The sequence below is a fragment of the Theropithecus gelada genome, chromosome 5 (assembly GCF_003255815.1).
Source record: "Theropithecus gelada isolate Dixy chromosome 5, Tgel_1.0, whole genome shotgun sequence".
In the NCBI taxonomy this organism is placed as follows: Eukaryota; Metazoa; Chordata; class Mammalia; order Primates; family Cercopithecidae; genus Theropithecus; species Theropithecus gelada.
Window position 1 is genome coordinate 182,215,804 of NC_037672.1, and position 20,295 is coordinate 182,236,098.

The 20,295-nt window shown below is 38.7% G+C and overlaps 1 protein-coding gene across 1 annotated transcript in view; it reads left to right on the top strand.

The window, feature by feature from the left end:
* The window catches only part of SNX25 (sorting nexin 25), a 145,096-nt gene that overhangs the window by 98,026 nt on the left and 26,775 nt on the right, over positions 1–20,295 (top strand). Inside the window, exons 8-10 of the mRNA XM_025385144.1 lie at positions 3,156–3,287; positions 5,845–6,117; positions 14,902–15,066. Of these exons, the coding sequence (XP_025240929.1) occupies positions 3,156–3,287; positions 5,845–6,117; positions 14,902–15,066 (570 nt within the window). The remainder of the gene's footprint in view (positions 1–3,155; positions 3,288–5,844; positions 6,118–14,901; positions 15,067–20,295) is intronic.

A 20,295-nucleotide genomic window follows, 5' to 3' on the forward strand; every position in this document is an offset into this window, starting at 1 on the left:
AATTACAGGCATGCACCACCACACCCAGCTAACGTTTGTATTTTTAGTAGAGACAGGGCTTCACTGTGGTGGCCAGGCTGGTCTCCATCTTCTGACCTCAGGTGATCCGCCCTCTTTGGCCTTCCAGAGTGCTCGGATTACAGGCATGAGCCACTGTGCCCGGCCTCACTGGTAAATTCTATAAAACAAGTAAGGAAGAGATAATACCAATCTTAACCATATTCTTTCAAAAAACGGAGAAGGGAGCGCTTCAACTCATCCTAGGAGGAGGCTAGCGTAACTGATACCAAACCAGAGGAAAAAAACTACAGAATGGTGTCCCTCATGACCCTAGACAGAAAAGTCCTTAACAAAAATACTGGGAAATCAGATCCGGCAATCTGTAACTCACAAAAATAATGTCAGTATATGTTCTCCTGACAGTGGGTCCTTAGTATAATCATTGTCTACTTCATGTCTTTGCAATGCTATTATTAAGGCTTAATGGAATATTTGTTTTTAAAACAGCTTAATTAAGGTATGGTGACATGCAGTGTACTGCTCGTATTTAAAGTGTACAATTTGATAAGTTTTGACATACACATATATTCAATTAAACCATTGCCACAATCAAGATAATAAACATATCCATCACCCACAAAACTTTTTTGTGTCCTTTGTAATTTCTCTTTGGATCCCAGTTGAGAATCACTGCTAATCCTTTTATCCATATTTATGTAACTAGAAAGTGACCTCTTAACTATTCCGATTTTTGGCACTTATTATTTTGCCTTCTCTTTCTCCTGGTTCAGGCTCTTCCTGATTAGTTTTTGTTGTTGTCTTTGTTGATTCAGAACAGTTATTATTAGTAAGTCTCAGAACAACCTGGAAAGTAGGTGGTATCATTCACAGTTTATAGGTGAAAAAACTGAGACTCAGAGTGATGGAGTAACATAGAGCTCACAGAACTGGAAAGTAGTGGAGTCAGGATTCAAACCTCAGTATATCTACTTCCAAAGCCTGAGCAACTTTAACTTCACAGTGTTGCCTTCCTGTCTTGCTTTGTTTTGAAAACAAAAAGTCTGTGTTGCCTTATTTTTTTTGCAACCACCAGTGGCCCCAAAATGGAAAGATAGAAGGAAGAGTTAAAATAGGGTTGAAGAGGAAATGGAAATAGGAGTACATGGAGTTTGGAAATCAGCGGCAATAAATGGCAGATCCTTATGCCAATTTGCGTATCATTTTCCTTATTTGATCCAAGGCCAATCCAAGATGAACACTATCGAATGCAGCCCAGGACTTGACTTGAGTGTGAAAGGGTTTCCTGGCCCTTTCTGTTGATGCTGGAATTGTTGGCCCATCTTCCCTAGCCAAATTGATATGGGTTCCTTTAAATTCCTTTGGAGCATGTACAGTTAGGATTTTGTGCTTCAAAATGCTTCACTGGTAGACTTTACATAAAGACACATGTTCTAGTGTTCCACAGCTAGTAAACTAACTAAATATTATTGGTCTGAAATATTTATAGAAATGAATTATTAATGGTCTGTAGCAAGGGATATCCATGTCCTTAAGTTAGTTACTAGGAGCTGTTAGAAAATGCCTGCCCCGGCAGCCTATAGAATGGGAGAAAATTTTTGCAATCTGCCCATCTGATAAAGGTCTAATATCCAGAATCTACAAAGAACTTAAACAAACTTACAAGAAAAAAACAACCCCACCAAAAAGTGGGCAAAGGATATGAAAAAAATTAAGCTGAAAGCTGAGTCATGCAGGAAGCTGCTTTTCCTTTTGTTCCTAAGCAGAAGTTACAGATAGAAGGTTTGATATCTCTGCAGGTAGCTACTCTGTGTTCATCTTATCTTGTGTAAAGTGCCGATTTACTGAGCGTCAGAGGATTACGTAATTGACTATTGCCCTGCCTGCTCCTTTTTGCTTGGAACGTGTGGATTACCATACTCTCCTTTCCCCTCCAGCCCACTTTTCCCCTTTAAATATTGAAGCACTCAAAGTCATCTTTGGAGAAAGGCACAGACCACAGACTGTTTCTGTGACTCCATGTTTATTTCTTCCAGACATGTCCTTAATCTTGGCAAAATAAACTTCTAAACTGATGGAGACCTGTCTCGGACACTTTCTGATTTGCAATGCCAAATAAATCTTTGTTGAATGAGTGAATGGGTAATAGGAAATTGCTATTTTTTCAGTATGTGCGTTCGAATATTCAGTAAGCTTTATTCCATTTAAAATGTAGTAAGAGATATTTCAGTTTACCAGTACTATGTTACATCCACTCTGACTTTAAAAAATGCCTGTTTTCAGCTCAACATCACTGATTGTTAGAGATATGTAAATCAAAACCACAATGAGATACCATCTTACACCAGTCAGAATGGCAATTATTAAAAAGTCGAGAAACAACAGATGCTGACGAGGCTGTGGAGAAATAGGAACATTTTTACACTGTTGGTGGGAATGTAAATTACTTCAACCATTTTGGAAGACAGTATGACACTTCCTTGAGAATCTAGAACCAGAAATACCATTTGACCCAGCAATCCCATTACTGCGTATGTACACAAGGGAATATAGATCGTTCTGCTATAAAGACACATGCACATACATGTTTATTACAGCACTATTTACAATAGCAAAGTCATGGAAGCAGCCCAAATGCCCATCAGTGATAGACTAGATAAAGAAAATGTGGTACATATATACCACAGAATACTACACAGCCATAAAAAGGAGTGAGATCATGTCCTTTACAGGGACATGGATGAAGCCAGAAGCCATCATCCTCAGCAAACTAACACAGGAACAGAAAACCAAAATCACACGTTCTCACTCATAAGTGGGAGCTGAACAATGAGAACACATGGACACAGGGAGGGGAACAACACACACCAGGGCCTATTGTGGGGTGGGCGGACAAGGGGAGAGAACTTAGAGGACTGGTCAATAGATACAGCAAAACACCCTGGCACACGTATACTTATGTAACAAACCTGTATGTTTACTTAAATAAATTGTAAATTACTACAATAAAATTTTACTTTATTCCTTTAAAAAAATGCATTTTTACCCTAAATGTAGAAATTAGTCCATTGGAAGTTAAAGCTAACTGATATTTAAAATTTGATTTTTAAAAACGTGTTCTTAAATTCTCTCAATAGATTCTTCAGTTTGAAGATATCTTGGCCAATACTTTCTACAGAGAGCACTTTGGAATGTACATGGAAAGGATGGACAAGAGAGCTCTGATTAGTTTTTGGGAATCTGTGGAACATTTAAAGAATGCTAACAAGGTAGTATATGTAGGCTGAAAGGAATATTAATCACTAGGTGATGTAAACTTGGCATGTGAGATAGTGTATCTGTTTTTCTCAAGATAAGTATACATTAAAAGAATCTTTTAAACCAAATACAATATTGACATTGTGTTCTAGCCCATAATGGCAAATAAAATTACATTATATTTTTGCAGAAGATGCTTTTGAATGTGTAGTCAAGGGAAAAAGGTTTTATAAATGTACCAAGAGACTGAATTTAGTTTTGAGTATTTTTTTTTACACATTATAAAAAGGCATATACATATCCACATTGCTATTATAATGAATTTTGTCCCCTTACCTACACTTCAGTCTCATAATCTTGCCATTTATAATATCATAATGTGCATGTTTCATACTTTGCCTTTTATTTCAATTTTTTTTTTTTTTTTTTGAGATGGAGTCTCAGTCTTTTACCCAGGCTGGAGTGCAGTGGGGCCATCTCGGCTCATTGCAATCTCCACCTCCCAGATTCAAGCAATTCTCCTCCCTCACACTCCCAAGTAGCTGGGACTGCAGGCACATGCTACCTCACCCAGCTAATTTTTGTATTTTTAATAGAGACAGGGTTTTACCATGTTGGCCAAGCTAGTCACAAACTCCTAACTTCAGGTGATCTGTCTGTGTGGGCTTCCCAAAGTACTGGGATTACAGACATGAGCCACCACACCTAGCTTTTATTTCAATTTAAATATGAATAAAGGAAAATAAAAATGTTTTTGGGTACACATACATCTTGCAATGAAGATCCCAATAATCAGCATTGTGCTTTGCATTTGGCAATATATATTTAAGAATTATGTGTACACAGTCTTTATGTATACAGTCAGCCTTCCTTATCTGTGGGTTCTATATCTGTAGACCCAACCAACCATGGACTGAAAATATTTGGGGGGAAAAAACTGCATCTGTACTGAATATGTACAGACCCTTTTCCTTGTCATTATTTCCTAAAACTACAAAATCACAATCATTTACGGAACATTTACATTTTATTAGGTATAAGTAATCTAGAGAGGATTTAAAGTACACGAGAGAATGTACATGGTTATATGCGAAAACACTGCACCATTTTATATCAGGGACTTGAATGTCCTCGGATTTTGGTATCTTCAGGAGATCTTAGAACCTATCTTCCATAGATCCCAAGGTACAACTGTATATGTATGTATATGTCTATAAACATACACAATATCTATAACATGTGACTATGTGATCAGTATATACTATTGTGAGAGGTTTATTAAAATAAGTACGAAGAGGCCGGACGCGTTGGCTCACGCCTATAATCCCAGCACTTTGGGAGGCCAAGGTGGGCAGATCACAAGGTCAGGAGTTCAAGACCAGCCTGGCCAACATGGTGAAACCCCGACTCTACTAAAAATACAAAAGTTAGCCAGGCATGGTGGTGCACGCCTGTAATCCCAGCCACCTGGCAGGCTGAGGCAGGAGAATTGCTTGAACCTAGGAAGGCAGAGGTTGCAGTGAGCCAAGATCACTCCAGCCTGGGCAACAGAACAAGATTTGGTTTTGGGGAAGGCAGGGGGAAACACCAAGAGCATTTTGTACATTGAATTACTCATTCGCATATGAATGTTGCTAGAATAGACTGCCAGTTTAAAATACATCGTAAATCATAAACTATATTTGTTAAGGAACTAAATCCAGTCTTTAAATCTTCTTAGGAATGCCTTTTATTTACAAGCCCCAAATTACCTAATTTTATCCAATATTGTATTTGCTAACTCTGTTACTCATTTTAATCACCAGTTTTGACTACAAATAACTTCTGGTTGTTCTCAAAGGAATATTGTAAAGAGCAATCTAAAAAGTTTTTCCTAAACTATGGAAGAGAATTTGAAATTTTTCAATAGAATAAGAGCATATAGCTTCCTTGAAATAGCCTTATTTTTTTGATCTAGCAACATTGATTTGGACATTCTGGGATGTATGTTAAATTAGTTATGTTCATTAAGTTGTATGCTTTTGCTCTTTACTATTGTCGAAAACTTTGCATAACTTTCCTAGAGTTAATGCAATGCCTTTAGAGGAACTATAAAGATTATGTTAATCTGAAGAGAGGTTTTGCATTTCTGAAGTAGGCTGGTGATGACCCAGGCTCATTGCTGAAGACAAAGCTGTCTAATATAAGCTTGACGAGGACATAATGAAAATATTAGGTAAAAAGTTAAATTGATATTAGCTAACACATTTTTTTCTTGCGGAATTCAGATTTATGAAAAGGAATCTATTACAGGAGGAGAACTGTTATTCTGTTTTTCCCGCCTCCAGTGGTTAAAAGAAATTGCAGGTGTTGACTGTTTAACATGTTCATTTAAAGAACCAGTTTTTTTTTTTTTTTTTTTTTTAGGATCTGACATTTGCCCCTGGATCCTGAATATGGACACAAAATTCTACATACCAGGGTGCACCTTAAGTGTCTTTCTTCTGACTTTCAAATGCAGAGAATTCAGAGAAAAATAATTTTTCTCAGAGATATGTCTTACTTTTCTTTATCTTCCTGTCTTTTCAGAATGAAATTCCACAATTAGTTGGTGAAATTTATCAGAATTTCTTTGTGGAGAGCAAAGAAATATCTGTGGAAAAATCACTTTACAAAGAAATTCAGCAGTGTCTTGTAGGAAATAAAGGTATTGAAGTATTCTACAAAATCCAGGGAGATGTTTATGAGATCCTAAAGGATAGGTATTACCCTTCATTTATTGTCAGTGACCTGTATGAGAAATTGTTGATAAAAGAGGAAGAGAAACATGCCTCACAGATGATTTCCAACAAGGATGAGACGGTGAGTCACATTTAACTTTCTGCTCCTTTTTATTGGATAAGCTTTTAAATATGTTTAGGTGGGTGCATATTGTGTGAGCCAAATTTGATGCACATCTTTATCTTTTAATATACAGGACCTTAAATAGAATAAAAGTAACATCTTTTAATATACAAGACCTTAAATAGAATAAAAAGTAAACGTGAATAACCTTGTCTCTGGTTGTATGTATTTCTTCTTGCCCTTTTATCCTCTGACCTACATGTTCCCTCCTGCTGGCATTGAGTCAGAGACCTCCTGCCCTCTGTCTGTTTTAGACACATCTCTGGTCTGACTCCTAAAAAGCGAAGACAGAAAGTCTGTAGTGTGGGACATTTATGGGTTAGACCAGTTAAGCAAACCAGTAGAACTATAGCCCTAGAAGAGAGAAGAGATGGGGAAAAAATGAGGAGAGGTAGGGAATACAGGAGGGGTTAAAGGAAATATTTTGGAGTTTAAAGAAGTCAGAAGAAATTAAAATGCTCCAAAAGAAAACTTGCTAATGTAAGAGTTAAATAAAGAGGAAAGAAACACAAAAAGCAGCTCAACAGTCAAAGACAGACTTATTTTGGAGAATAAACCTGAGAGGGGCTTCTGGCAGATTTTTTTTTGATCAGGAGCACTCCCTCTTACAGACTAAGAGTATTTAAGGGTTTTAGGGTGAGAGAGCTTATGACAGGCTTGGAATGTTTCTGTGTGGAGGAGAAGTTTATTGCAGGGTTGGAATATTTCTGGCCAGAGGGGAGGTTATCTTGGGGCTGACATGTCTCTGGCCAGAGGGAAGGTTATCTTGGGGCTGGCATGTCTCTGATCGGGGAGGGGTTTATCTTGGGGTTGGAATGTTTCTAGTTGGAGATGTCATTTGTGGTTTGTGGTCTTACTGACCTTAACTATTAGGCTGATGCCCTTTGTATTTAGGTGGTTTTTGATCAAGGGGATCTTTAGAATGGCAGTGCTTGTCCAAGATGGCGATGTTCCTGCTCTGTCACTCCAGACCCTGTAGTTATAAAAAGGACAAGGGGTGGCGTGTTCTTTCTGGCTACTTCCTGCTGATGAGGGGATGGAGAATTTTCTGGTCTTAAATTGACTGTAGGAGTAATGCCATCTGTAGATGTTTTTGGGTAGTTATCTGTGAAATAGCCATAATCCTGTCATTTAAAATTTTTTGAAAAAGGTTAATTAGGCAGGGTAAGAACATTAGTCCTAGGCATATTATTAGGAGAGGGCCCAGGAATGGGATCACCCATGCTATGATTTTGTTTCCAAACCAAGAATCCGTTTGGTTATTTTGGTATTCCCTTAGCTTTTTAGCCCTTTCTTTAAGTTTTTCAGCAGTTTGTCTCTTACTAGGCCCAATTGATTGAGAGAGAAACAACATTCCTCACCCAATGAGAGACAGAGGCGCTTGTTTGGAAAGGTCCATGTGTAATTTTCTGTAAGTAACCGTTAGTAAAAGACAAATCGCCGGGTGTGGTGGCTCATGCCTGCAATCCCAGCTCACTCTGTAATCTCAGAGACTGAGGCGGGTGGATCATGAGGTCAGGCGTTTGAGACCATCCTGGCCAACACAGTGAAACCTCGTCTCTACTAAAAATACAAAAAAATAGCTGGATGTGATAGCACGCGCCTGTAGTCCCAGCTACTTGGGAGGCTAAGGCAGAAGAATCACTTGAACCCGGGAGGCGGAGGTTGCAGTGAGCCAAGATCGCGCCACTGCACTCCAGCCTGAGCGACAATGTGAGACTCCATCTCAAAAAAAAAAAAAAAAAAAGACATATGACACATCATGGTAGGACTGATTTGCTGTATTATACTTGGTTTAATTAGTTGCATACAGCACAGTAAGAAGAATTATTTGTTAAATAGGACTTTTAAATTGGCTTTGATGAAACTTTGTTCCGTAGAAGGAATCTGAGATAAGACCTTTTTAAAGCCAAGCTCAGTCATGGATTTTTACCGTCAGATACCTATGAGTTGGGTGATGTTTCTCCTCTTGAGGTTCCAGGATAACTTGGGGTTCCTGGCCTGTCAGAAAGTGACCTTCTTTACTTACCACAGATCAGAAACCCTGTACAGGAACTGTGTACACAGTATATGAGGCCAGTTTTCTGAGGGCTTTATTGGCTTCATAAGTCAAGTTTGATTCCTTAAAGGAAAGCACACCATTCCAGTCAAAGCCTTGGTAAAATAACCACTTTTTCCAACTGTGCCCTGTTACAAAAGAAAACAAATTCTTATTGCACTTATGCAAATAACTATATTGCCATAACTTAAGAATACTCAGAGATAGTTTCCAAATTCTAAAGAAAATCAGGTAGAGAGAAACAAGTATGCTTCAAATTTTGTTCATGGGAGTATACTATATTGCTAAAAGCTGTCAGTAGCTCAAAAGAAAAGTTACTTTGACTTTGAAAAGCAAAACAAAGGATTAGCAATATTTTAAGCAAAACGTTAGAAAGGTCACTCCAGTTCCCTGTTAGTTCCATTCATGCAGTTAATTCCTGTCCTGCTTGACATTAATGAACGTTTTAGCTATTCAAGAGTCCTGAACATTTTTCTTCTATTCTGATGTCACAATCTCCAAAGTTATCAGAAACCTGCATTTAAGAGCACCTGTTAGAGCCTTATAGCTGATTATAAAACCACCTTCTAAAGAGGACCAAAACAAGACAACAATTGTTTATGGAGGACCAAAAGTTTTAGGGTAGCCATCGTTAAAGACACAATGGACAAGGAAATCTGTTACCTCTGTGGCACAAAGTAATTTTAACACAATTATAATTACTACTGATAACCTACATTAAGATATATCAGAATTATAGGAGTCTCCCATAACATTGGAACATATACCAATAACTTATTTATGCAAACATAGCCCAAAGAAAGCCGAACAAGCATTGGATTTGACAATGCTTCCTATATGATTTTATACCAAATAAGCCAAATTTTACTTTTATATTAGTGTGCTATTAATGTTAAACTCAATTTTTAATAAACCTGGTAGACACATTTACCCAATTTTAATGTTTGACCATAAGGTAAGATTTTTATAGACCCTTTTTAACCCTTTATAATTTTTGTTAAGGAGCAGGTTAGTGCTTTAAGAAAAACCCGTTGTGCTTTTATTTTAATGCTCAGTTTACAGAAAAACTGGATGATACTCCCTCAACTTTAGCCAATATGTTTACACACAGAATTTCCTTTACAATTAACCTTCCAAAACTTGCGTAAACCTTCTTTTTTATTTTATTCAACTTAAAACAATTCTTTAACCTTTTAATCTAGGTAAAAATCCACATTCCTATGCCTCCTTATAATCTTTTTACCAAAAGTATATGTAAAATGTTTTTTCAATAGTCTTAAATACATATTACACTGTTAACTTTTAGCAACCTTTACTTTTGTTGGTAAGTTTGGGATTTTAATTATGTACCAGGTGGAGAGCTGAGGACCTGGACAGAAGTGCAGATAAGGTCTGACTTATTCCAGCATTTGACTCTGTGTGGCCTGGGCCTTCTCTAGCTGTGAAGCAGGCAGGTTGTACAGCTAAGAGTTATAGTAGCATTTTATAAAGCATTCAGGAGGCTTAATCACTTTTAAGTTGTACAACATTTCTTATATGAATTCCCTTTTATAAAATTTTTCACAACTTACACAGACAATCTCTGACATGCCTCGACTTTCTGATTTGTTGTAAACATCCCTCTCTTTAAACAACCAGTTAATTTACCTTAGGACAAGAATTTACCATATAAGATACTTTTTTATATAAATTATCTTTTCTTTAATATCATTTGCATAGCTAGGGGGTATGGCTAATTTCACATGTCCCCAGGCCTCATCTATTTTTGTGTATTAACTTAGTTTACAGTGTAGCTTTGAAACAAAGATAGTAACAATCCTTTCCCAAAACAAACTTCCTTTATGTCTGTGGACTAGACTGCCTAAAGCCACAAGATTAGAAGTTAGGGTATTTCACTAAATAGTTCAAGATGTAGCTAACTTTATTAGACCAATATTAATGTTTCATTTATTAAAAAATTACACAAGCAAAGATTATTCTGTCTGGGCTGAGTTATAATTTTGTAGCCTGTATGCTAGATTTTGACACCTTACAGTATTTGGCAGAGATAAGTATGAAACTGCTTGATCAATAAATGAAAGCAAAAATGTATGCAGGCAGTTCTTAAGACATTTCTGATCTTACTGTGCCAGTAAGTAGTAAAGTCTCATGAACTGAAAGATTGCATAGCTTTTACTTTTCCCGTAAAAATATTTGATTTAAGCACTGATTTTTATTAGGCCAATTAATTAGAGCTCTTTTAGTAGACATTGCACACAACACATGTATAGCCACACAGACACCCAGAAGAAAATCCAGTAGTTATAAGATTTTTTTTTCTAATTTCCCAATTGGATTATTGGCCTTTGGGTGAGGCCCTTTAAGAACAAAGGCTAGGAAAACAATTTCCATGGCCTAATAAACAAGTGTAGCTGGAAGACAAAGACAGATTTTGAAAGGTACTTATTCACCTCTAATTCCAGGGTTCCATAAGGGAAACAGAGATTTTTTCCCAGAATGGGATTTGTGGCACTTTTTTGGTTTTCCCAAGGAGCCCCAGGCCACCAGATGTCATTTTAGGATCTTTCATACATGCACCAAGAGTGGCAAGACAGAGTGGAGAAAAGTAATTCAGTTGACTGGGAAAAAGCCTTTTCCAGGAAAACAAGATTTATGAAGAGGAAAACATAAAGGCCTTTTAAATATACTCATAGCTTGGATATGCATTTTAATTAAGTTGAGTGCTCTTATCGGGGTGAGGGTGGAGGTTAGAGTTATATAAATGTCATGCCAAGTTAAATTAAAGAATTGAGTTATGTGTAGGAATTCCCAGTGATAATGAGAGGGATTTTCAGAAAAAGATCCCAGATGCTGTTTGATCTGTGACAAATCAAACATGGAGAAAGGGACATGAATGCAAGCAGTGCCTTCAACCCCAGCTGCTTCCCGGAGGGGGAGAATGGCAGATTGACTGGTTGGAGTAGTTTTTGAACAGGTAACAGGTGGAGAAGGAGGAGGAGCAGGATTTGGGACTGAAGGCTTGGGGGCAGGAGGGGCCACTGGGGTGGAGGTTTGAACAGGCGAGGAGCAGATGCAGGGGAATAAGAGTACAGAGGAGATCCATCTGCAGGCTCAAAAGGGGTTTCCAAGGAGGGAGTTTTGGAGGAAGGAGAGACCCAGGGAGGGTTTTCCTTAAGAAGAAGGATTTCATGAGGGGTGCGAGCTTGACATAGGGAGGGTTGGGATCTAAGGCAGAAGAAAGCCTGAATATAGAGAACCACTTGCCATTTGCTATTTGTGGTTATAAAATTGTCAAGGTCCCTGAGAATTTGAAAGTCAAAGGTGCCGTTTTTGGGCCATCAGTTGTCATTATCTAATTTATATTGGGGCCAGGCTGTATTGAAATGAAAAACCAAACGCTTTGGCTTTATGCTTCTTATAAGCCAAGTTTGGAGAAGTTGTGAAGGATGTAGGAATGTGGGATTGTTTGGCACCCATGTGGACGAGTGAGAAGAGGCTAAGGGTGTCTGTTATTTTGTTCCAGGCATCCCCAGACAAAAGACAGAGACCCAGAGTCCTCTTTCCAAAAGAGGACGGTTAAGCTAAGAAGAAATTGGGTGTCCCCAAGATTTCTTCTAGTTTAGTCCCACTGGTCCTCTGAGGATCAGGACGGCAGACCTGACTTTCCTGGGTACTGTGAGAAAGCCTAGGGAAGGCAGATTTTACCAGTTGGCTGGATTAGTGTCTGATGTTGGATGTTCCGGTTGGAATCAGCAAAGGGCCTCTGACTGGAGCCGCATAAGGAAGACAGAGAGAGAGAGAGAGAGAGAGAGAAGGGAGGATGAGGGAGGAGGAGGGGACAAAGATTAGAGAGCTAAATACGTGTTGCGGGCGGTTGGAGGTGGATTCCTGAGACCTGAGGGTTTTAAGAACCCACCTGTGAGTAGCCCCAGCCTGAGCCTCACAGTTCACTTCAGGTTAGTTGTCCTCCTCACGCAAATCACTCGAAAAGTGAAGTGAGAGACAAGACAGGGTGGGTGACCAGAGACTCAGGATCCAACAGGACGGGCTGCTGCTGCCTGAGTTGCAAGAGAGTCTCTATCCCCAACACCCATCCTAGGTTTCAGCATCAAATGTAAGAGTTAAAGAAAGGAAAGAAACATGAAAAGTGGCTTAACAGTCAAAGACAGGTTTATTTGGGAGAATAAACCCGAGAGGGGCTTCTGGCCGATTTCATTCAGGAGCACTCTCTCTTACAGACGAAGAGTAGTTATTGGTTTTTAGTGTGATAGAGCTTATCACAGGCTTGGAATGTTTCTGTGTGGAGAAGAAGTTTATTGCAGGGTTGGAATGTCTCTGGTCAGAGGGAAGGTTATCTTGGGGCTGACATCTCTCTGGCTGGAGGGTTATCTCAGGGCTGGCATGTCTCTGGTCAGGGAGGGATTTATCTTAGGGTTGGAATGTTTCTGGTTGGAGATGGCATTTGTGGTTTATGGTCTTGCTGACCTTAGCCATTAGGCTGATGCCCTTTGGATTTAGGCAGTTTTTGGTCAAGGGAAACTTTTAAATGGTGGTGCTTGTCCAAGATGGCGATGCTCCTACTCTGTCAGCTAAACCACACGTTAAGTCTAGTTTTCTTATAGCGTACGCAATTATTTTGGATAGCTCCAGTTGCCACCTCTTATTTACTGTTAGTGACCCCTATGAGTTTTAAGGTTTGTGCGAAAAGAAACAAATTGTTTTATAGTCATCTTACATAGAAAGATTATGATTTGTCTTGGATTTTTTCTTTCTGCCCAGTTCACTATCTCCAGCCCTGAGGACTCAAGTGCTTGCTCTTGATGGTATTAGAAGTCATCTTGGGGTCTCTGAACTGTTGGTTGTCTAAACTTCATATACATTCTTTTTTTTAAGTTTTGTTACTTGGTCCTTTACATGTAAAATCACTGAGCTGATTAGTCCAAAATTCACTATTTATTGCATTTTATTTTTGATAGGTCACAGTTTGTTGTATCTATGTTATCTCTCTACTTCAGAAATTAAGATGGTTAATTTTACAGCAAATGCTGTAAAAGAGGTTATTCAAATTAATTAAAACATCTATACTCAGCAGATACATTGAATAAGGATGTGAACTGACATTTGATGTGAGGTGACAGTAAACAAATAGGAAAAAGTGTCTACTTTCACCTAGGATTCAAAGAGGACTGATACATAACTGACCTTTCGAGAACTCCAACTCTTTGTTCCAGTAATCTCTACAAGTGGGAACTTTAGGATATTTATCTTAGGAAAATAATTAAAATGTAGAAAAAAGTTTACGTGTTTGTCTTTGTACATCTGGGACAGCAATAAAGCAGAATCAACCCATAACAGGAGCATCATTAGGAATGTGCCTCATAAATTCTCAATGCCATTGTTATTCTAATTATTCTCATACAAGGCTGACTTAAAAATGATAATTTTGAAGATGATAATACCTTCAATACCAAGCATTGTGTGTTATGTGAAGAAGGCAGAATACCCATTCAAATGAATACAAAGTATGAAATTATATATCATTTATATATATATTTATAGACAACCAATTAAAAGAACATATGGGCTGGGTGCAGTGGCTCACATCTGTAATTCCAGCACTTTGGTAGGCTGAGGCAGGTGGATCACTTGAGGTCAGGAGTTCAAGACCAGCCTGGCCAACATGGTGAAACCCTGTCTCTACTAAAAATACAAAAATTAGCTGGACATAGTGGTGAGCACCTGTAGTACCAACTACTCGGGAGGCTGAGTCAGGAGAATGGCTTGGACCCGGGAGGCAGAGGTTGCAGTGAGCTGAGATCACGTCACTGCACTCCAGTGTGAGCAACAGAGTAAGACTCTGTCTCAAAAAAAAAAAAAAAAAACACACACACATGCAAACAGCCTGTTTTTCTATGACCATTGGTACTTTATTCTTCCTTGAAAAACTTTTAATTTACTGTTTGTTACGATTACTAAAAGTTAGAACAAGAAAACCTGGAAGAAAGTTAAGGATAAACTGGAAGCTAGATCTCAGCAGTTCTTTGCAGTGCCCTGCATGCTGTTGCTGCTCATGAATCTAATTCCTGTGCTGTTGGGTAATCTAGCCAGACATTTCCAAGTTACAGAGTTCTTATGACTATTAAGTCACTTTCAAATGCTATTTTACTTGTAAAATAATATACCTATTGATTTGTAGAATATATCAAGAGAAGGACTGAACAAATTATGTACTGAAAATACTTTCACTCATGGGAATATGGTAATTTTCTTTTATTGCATGAGTTTTTAATAATATACTTAGGAGACTGGAAAGAAGCCAAAAGTCAGCGTCTTGGTTGAAGATTAGGTACAGAATATCAGGTCGGGTTGGGAAGAAAACTGAGTTGCCGTCCCTTGTTCTATGCAGATTTCCTTAGACGTACCACTTGGGAAATAATGGCATGGGATTTCCCCCCCTTTTCTTAGGCTATAAAATGTTTCCTTTTTGCAATTCTGAACACCATTTACTTTGGTTCCAAAGACTTTGATTTTTCTCTTTGCTGAGAAAAAGCAGTCTGAATTTTCTACTTTGGTATTCTTTCCTTCCTGAAATGTAGTATTTTGCAACAGGGTATCGTGACAGATAATAATTACTGAATTTTCTATCATTATAAGATATGGTGGTATGTGACTGTCCCCTCCAGGGCCCAAGAGATGAGGCTGGTGAGGAAGCCGCAGATGACAGTACCAATCGGATCAATGAACAAGCCAGTTTTGCTGTAAACAAACTGCGAGAACTAAATGAGAAACTTGAATATAAAAGGCAAGCTCTAAATTCTATTCAAAATGCACCAAAACCTGACAAGAAGGTAACTCTTTGCTTTCAAGGTTGTCTTTGAAAGTTTACATTTGTCTAATTTGGTAGTTTTCAGTTGAGGTTGAGAAGTGTCAGTTTCTTTTAAAATAATTTTAACCATGAGCAAGTTCCATTGTTATTTTTTTGCTTCTAGGATAGAACTAGAAACCATTTGTTGTTAATCTCTTATGGTTTGGAGTTCTTTCTCAGTTTCAGCTGTGAGTAACTCTGTTCTTTGCATCTGCTTTGCCTACAGGGCCTTTGGGGAACAGGCTAAGCTTTCTCTTGTGCCAGGGTCATTTCTGGAAGTTAATTAAATACTCGAGGACAATCTTTTGAAAAAAAAAAATGTTTTCTTTTAACTGCTGCAAGTGCAATTTAGGGAACTTTACAGTATTGTACAGGAAATAAATTGTTTTGCTAGAAAACAACAATTTGAAAGTTTAAAAATGTACAGCATCTCACTAATTGACCTTTCTCAAACCCAAGCTGTGGTGTGGCTTTTTGCTTTGTGTTTTGCTCCTTAGAATTAAACAGGAGGTTTCTCTAATATAGATATGGCTGATGCACTTTGGTCTGCCAGATTGGTCTCTGGCACTTTCTGAATGTGTGTTTGAGGATTTCAAGTGGTCAACATGAGAGCAACTTAAAATAAAACAATTTCAGTGAGTCACAGTGGGTTTTCTGTGAGCATGTGCCCAATCCTATTGAGCCTTCTTTAGTACTCTTTTTGTAGACATTCAAATGCTTTTGTAGTAGGAGAATATTCCTGAGACAAGGTGTAAGAAAAACTGGTATCATGAGCCTGTCAGCAATTTACAATTAAAATATCTATTAATCTATAATCCAGTTACTGTCTAGTTAAACAGTGAGTTTTCTTCAACAAAGAAAAAGCAAAAGAGAAGGAAGAAAGACCTGCAAAGGTGTGTCATCTTGGTTAGTAGTAATATTTTTACAAAATTACGTAGGAAGAAGTTTAATGAGAGTGTCACATTCATAATCATTGGTGATGGGCTGGCTGCACAATGAGATTACATGCCTGTAATCTCAGCCCTTTGGGAAGCTGAGATGGATGGATCGCTTGAGCCCAGGAGTCTGAGACCAGCCTGGGCAACATAGGGAGACCCCATTTCTAGTAAAAATTTAAAAGAAAATTAGCCCAGCATGGTAGTGCATGCCTCTAGTCCCCAGCTCTAGGCAGGCTGAGACAGGAGGATCTCTTGAGTCTGGAAAGTCAAGGCTGCACTGAGCCGTGATCACGTTACTGCACTCCAGACTGGGCAATAGTCTCAACAACAACAACAACAACAACAACAACAACAAAAACCCGTGGCCAGGCGCAATGACTCACGCCTGTAATCCCAGCACTTTAGGAGGCTTCAGAACATCGTGAAACCCCGTCTCTACTAAAAATACAAAAATTAGCCCTGCGTGGTGGCAGGTGCCTGTAATCCCAGCTATGCAGGAGGCTGAGGCAGGAGAATCTCTTGAACCCGGGAGACAGAAGTTGCAGTCAGCCAAGATCATTCCACTGCACACCAGCCTGGACAACACAGCAAGACTCCATCAAACAATCAATCAGTCAATATTAATCGTACTTTGAAACGGAAACAAATGGCCAGGTTTCCTGGATTGTCATAAGAAATAGTTCATTTTCCCCCTTACAGGGAGTCATTCCCAGTTACTACATACAGAACTCAAAAGCCTGATCGTCTTCCCAGTGACAAGAACATGTCTGAGATGATCCACAGAATTTGCTGGCACGGCAGATAATCAGTATCTGCAATGTGGCATGTTCTTTAAGAACAGCTGTCTTATTTATTCTGGATTCATCTCATTATAAATTAAAATGCATCTATGGATAACAGTATGAAAGACGAGCTAGAGAATGTTCATTCAATTATTTTCTGCTTGGTTTGTTTGAAAGACATTCTTCAGCCCTTCTTAAAATAACTTTTGATAACCATGGAATAAACATTCTTAGCTATATTATATTTCATATATATTATATGAAAGAATTTTCAGGAAACGTGGAGCAATTCACTGGTACTATGGCTTAATTTGAGCTCTACTCTCTGATCTACGTTTGCTATGTAATCAGATTGTCCACAGGCTACTCACGGAGCACTCTGCTTCTGGCATTTGCGCACGGGACAGAAAGGGCCCTGAGGATGGAAGGCAGCTGATCCTTCTCTCCAGAAGGAGACATAGTCCTCCTTTTGTGTTTTACTCATGTTGGTAAAAAAATCAATAATTAATTTTTTAAAAATCTTAAGATTGGCCGGGCGTGGTGGCTCATGCCTGTAATCCCAGCACTTTGGGAGGCCAAGGCAGGCGGATCACCTGAGGTCAGAAGTTTGAGACCAGCCTGGCCAACGTGGTGAAACCCCCCCTCTACTAAAACTACAATAATTAGCCAGTCATGGTGGCGGGCACCTGTAATCCCAGCTACTCGGGAGGCTGAGACACTAGAATCGCTTGAACCTGGGAGGTGGAGGTGGCAATGAGCCGAGATCACACCATTGCACTCCAGACTGGGCAACAGAGTGAAACTCAGTCTCAAAAAAAAAAAAAAAACCCTAAGATTGATGTTGAAAACGGTTTTGGCAATCTAGCAATTAACACACTCTACCCCCAATATCTTGTAATAGTAAGACTTTTCTGGATTAAATATCTAATTATTAATCAGATCATTTTCCTGTAAGTATACAGTGGTGCAGACTTCTCCTCAATACAGAATGCCAGTGGTTTGCTTAACCCTCCTTCTCTCACAGACCTCTGTACCAGCAGTGTAATTAGCCGCCAGATGGTAAAGCTAGCCTTTTAGTTTGATTCCTGAAATTTACTGCCTAGGGTTTTTTTTGTTTTGTTTTGTTTGTTGTCTTTGTTGTTGAGACGGAGTCTCGCTCTGTTGCCCAGGCTGGAGTGCAGTGGCCCGATCTCGGTTCACTGCAAGCTCCACCTCCTGGGTTCACGCCATTCACCTGCCTCAGCTTCCCGAGTAGCTGGGATTACAGGTGCCCGCCACCTCGCCCAGCTAATTTTGTTTTGTATTTTTAGTAGAAACGGGGTTTCACCATGTTAGTCAGGATGGTCTCGATCTCCTGACTTCGTGATCCACCCGCCTCGGCCTCCCCAAGTGCTGAGATTACAGGCGTGACCCACCACACCCGGCCGGTTTTTTTGTTTTTTTCCTTTACAGAGATTTTGTGAGTCTGGAGCAAACTGTCCAATTCTAGGGTAATGCTGGGAGTAAACCATTAACCGTGAAGAATCTCAGTAACACAAGTGATGAGTAAATGCATGGTGCTGTGCTAGTCACTGAAGACTCAGTGTAACATAGAGTCTGACGCCTGCCCTCAAGGAGCAAATATGCTGGTTATGGAATTAAAACAGACATGAAAATAAAATGATCACAGTACTTATTGATGATAAAATGCAGGACAATGGCATAGGCAAGGTGTGCTTCCTATAGGCTTTCTGAGGAAGGAAAGAGCCCTTGAACACTGCATATTCAGGAGAGTTTTGGAGCAAAGCTGCTGTCCTCAAACTACAGAGTTATATAACTTTATAGGCTTTCTCATAAAAGAGATCTGAAGAGATGGTGAGTGTGGCATTTAAAACATATTATTTATTTTTGTAAATTCTGGTAAAATATATATAACATTTACCATTTTAGCTATTTTTAAAATTTTATTTTTTATTTCAGTACATTTTTAGGGAGCTGGTGGTATTTGGTTACATGAATAAATTCTTTAGTGGTGCTTTCTGAGATTTTTGTCGCACCCATCACCTAAGCAGTGTACACTGTACTCAGTTGTAATCTTTTATCCCTCATCCCTGCTCCAACCCTCTCCCGAATCCCCGAAGTCCAATGTATCATTGTCATGCTTTTGCCTCCTCATAGCTTAGCTTCCACTTATGAGTGAGAACATATGATATTTGGTTTTCCATTCCTGAGTTACTCCACTTGGAATAATAGTCTCCAAGTCCATCCGGGTTGCTGTGAAGGCCATTATTTCATTTCTTTTTATGGCTGAGTAGTAGTCTATGCTCCATACAGACCACATTTTCTTTATCCACTTGTTGATTGATGGGCATTTGGGCTGGTTCCGTATTTTTGAAATTGCAAATTGTGATGCTATAAACATGCCTGTGCAAGTATCTTTTTTGTATAATGACTTCTTTTCCTCTGAGTAGATGCCTAGTAGTGGAATTGCTGGATCAAACAGTAGATGTACTTTTAGTTCTTTAAGGAATCTCCATACTGTTTTCCATAGTGGTTGTACTAGTTTACATTCCCCCCAACCGTGTAAAAATGTTCCGTTTTTACCACATCTACTCCAACATCTACTATTGTTGTATTTTTTTTTTAATTATTATGGACATGCTTGCAGGAGTAAGGTGGTATCACATTGTGGTTTTGATTTGCATTGCCCTGATAATTCCTGATGTTGAGCATTTTTTTTATATGCTTGTTGGCCGTTTGTACATCTTCTTTTCAGAATTGTCTATTCGTGTACTTAGCTCACTTTTTGATGGGATTGTTTGTTTTTTTTCTTGCGAATTCGTTTGAGTTTTTTGTAGATTCTAGATATTAGTCCTTTGTTGGATGTATAGATTGTGAAGATTTTTTTCCCACTCTGTGGGTTGTCTGTTATTTCTGCTAATTATTTTTCTGTGCAGAAGCTTTTTAGTATTTTGCAACCATCACCAGAACTTTTCTCATCATGAAAAACTGAAATTTTGTATCTATGAAACAGTAGTTCCCCATTTTTCCCTCTCTCCTGCTCTGGAAAAATCATCATTCTATTTTTTATCTCTATGAATTTAGCTACTCCAACTACCTGATGTTAGTGGAATCATGCAACATTTGTCCTTCTGTGACTGGCATTTTTCACTTAGAGTAATGTCTTCAGGCTTCATCCATGTGGTAGTGTGTGTTAGAATTTCATTGCTTTTTAAGGCTGAATCATATTTCATTGCATGTTTATACCACATTTTGTTTTGCTAACTATCCAGCAATAGACACTTGGTTTACTTCCACTTCTTGGCTATTGTTAGTAATGTTACAGTGAAAGTGGTTATACAAATACCTCTTAAAAAGATCTTGCTTCCAGTTCTTTTGGTATATACCCAGAAGTAGAATTGCTGGGTTCTATACTAATTCTGTTTTTAATTTTTTTTTTTTTTTTTTTTTTTTTTTGAGGGGGGTCTCCCTTTTTTTCCCCGGGGGGGGGGG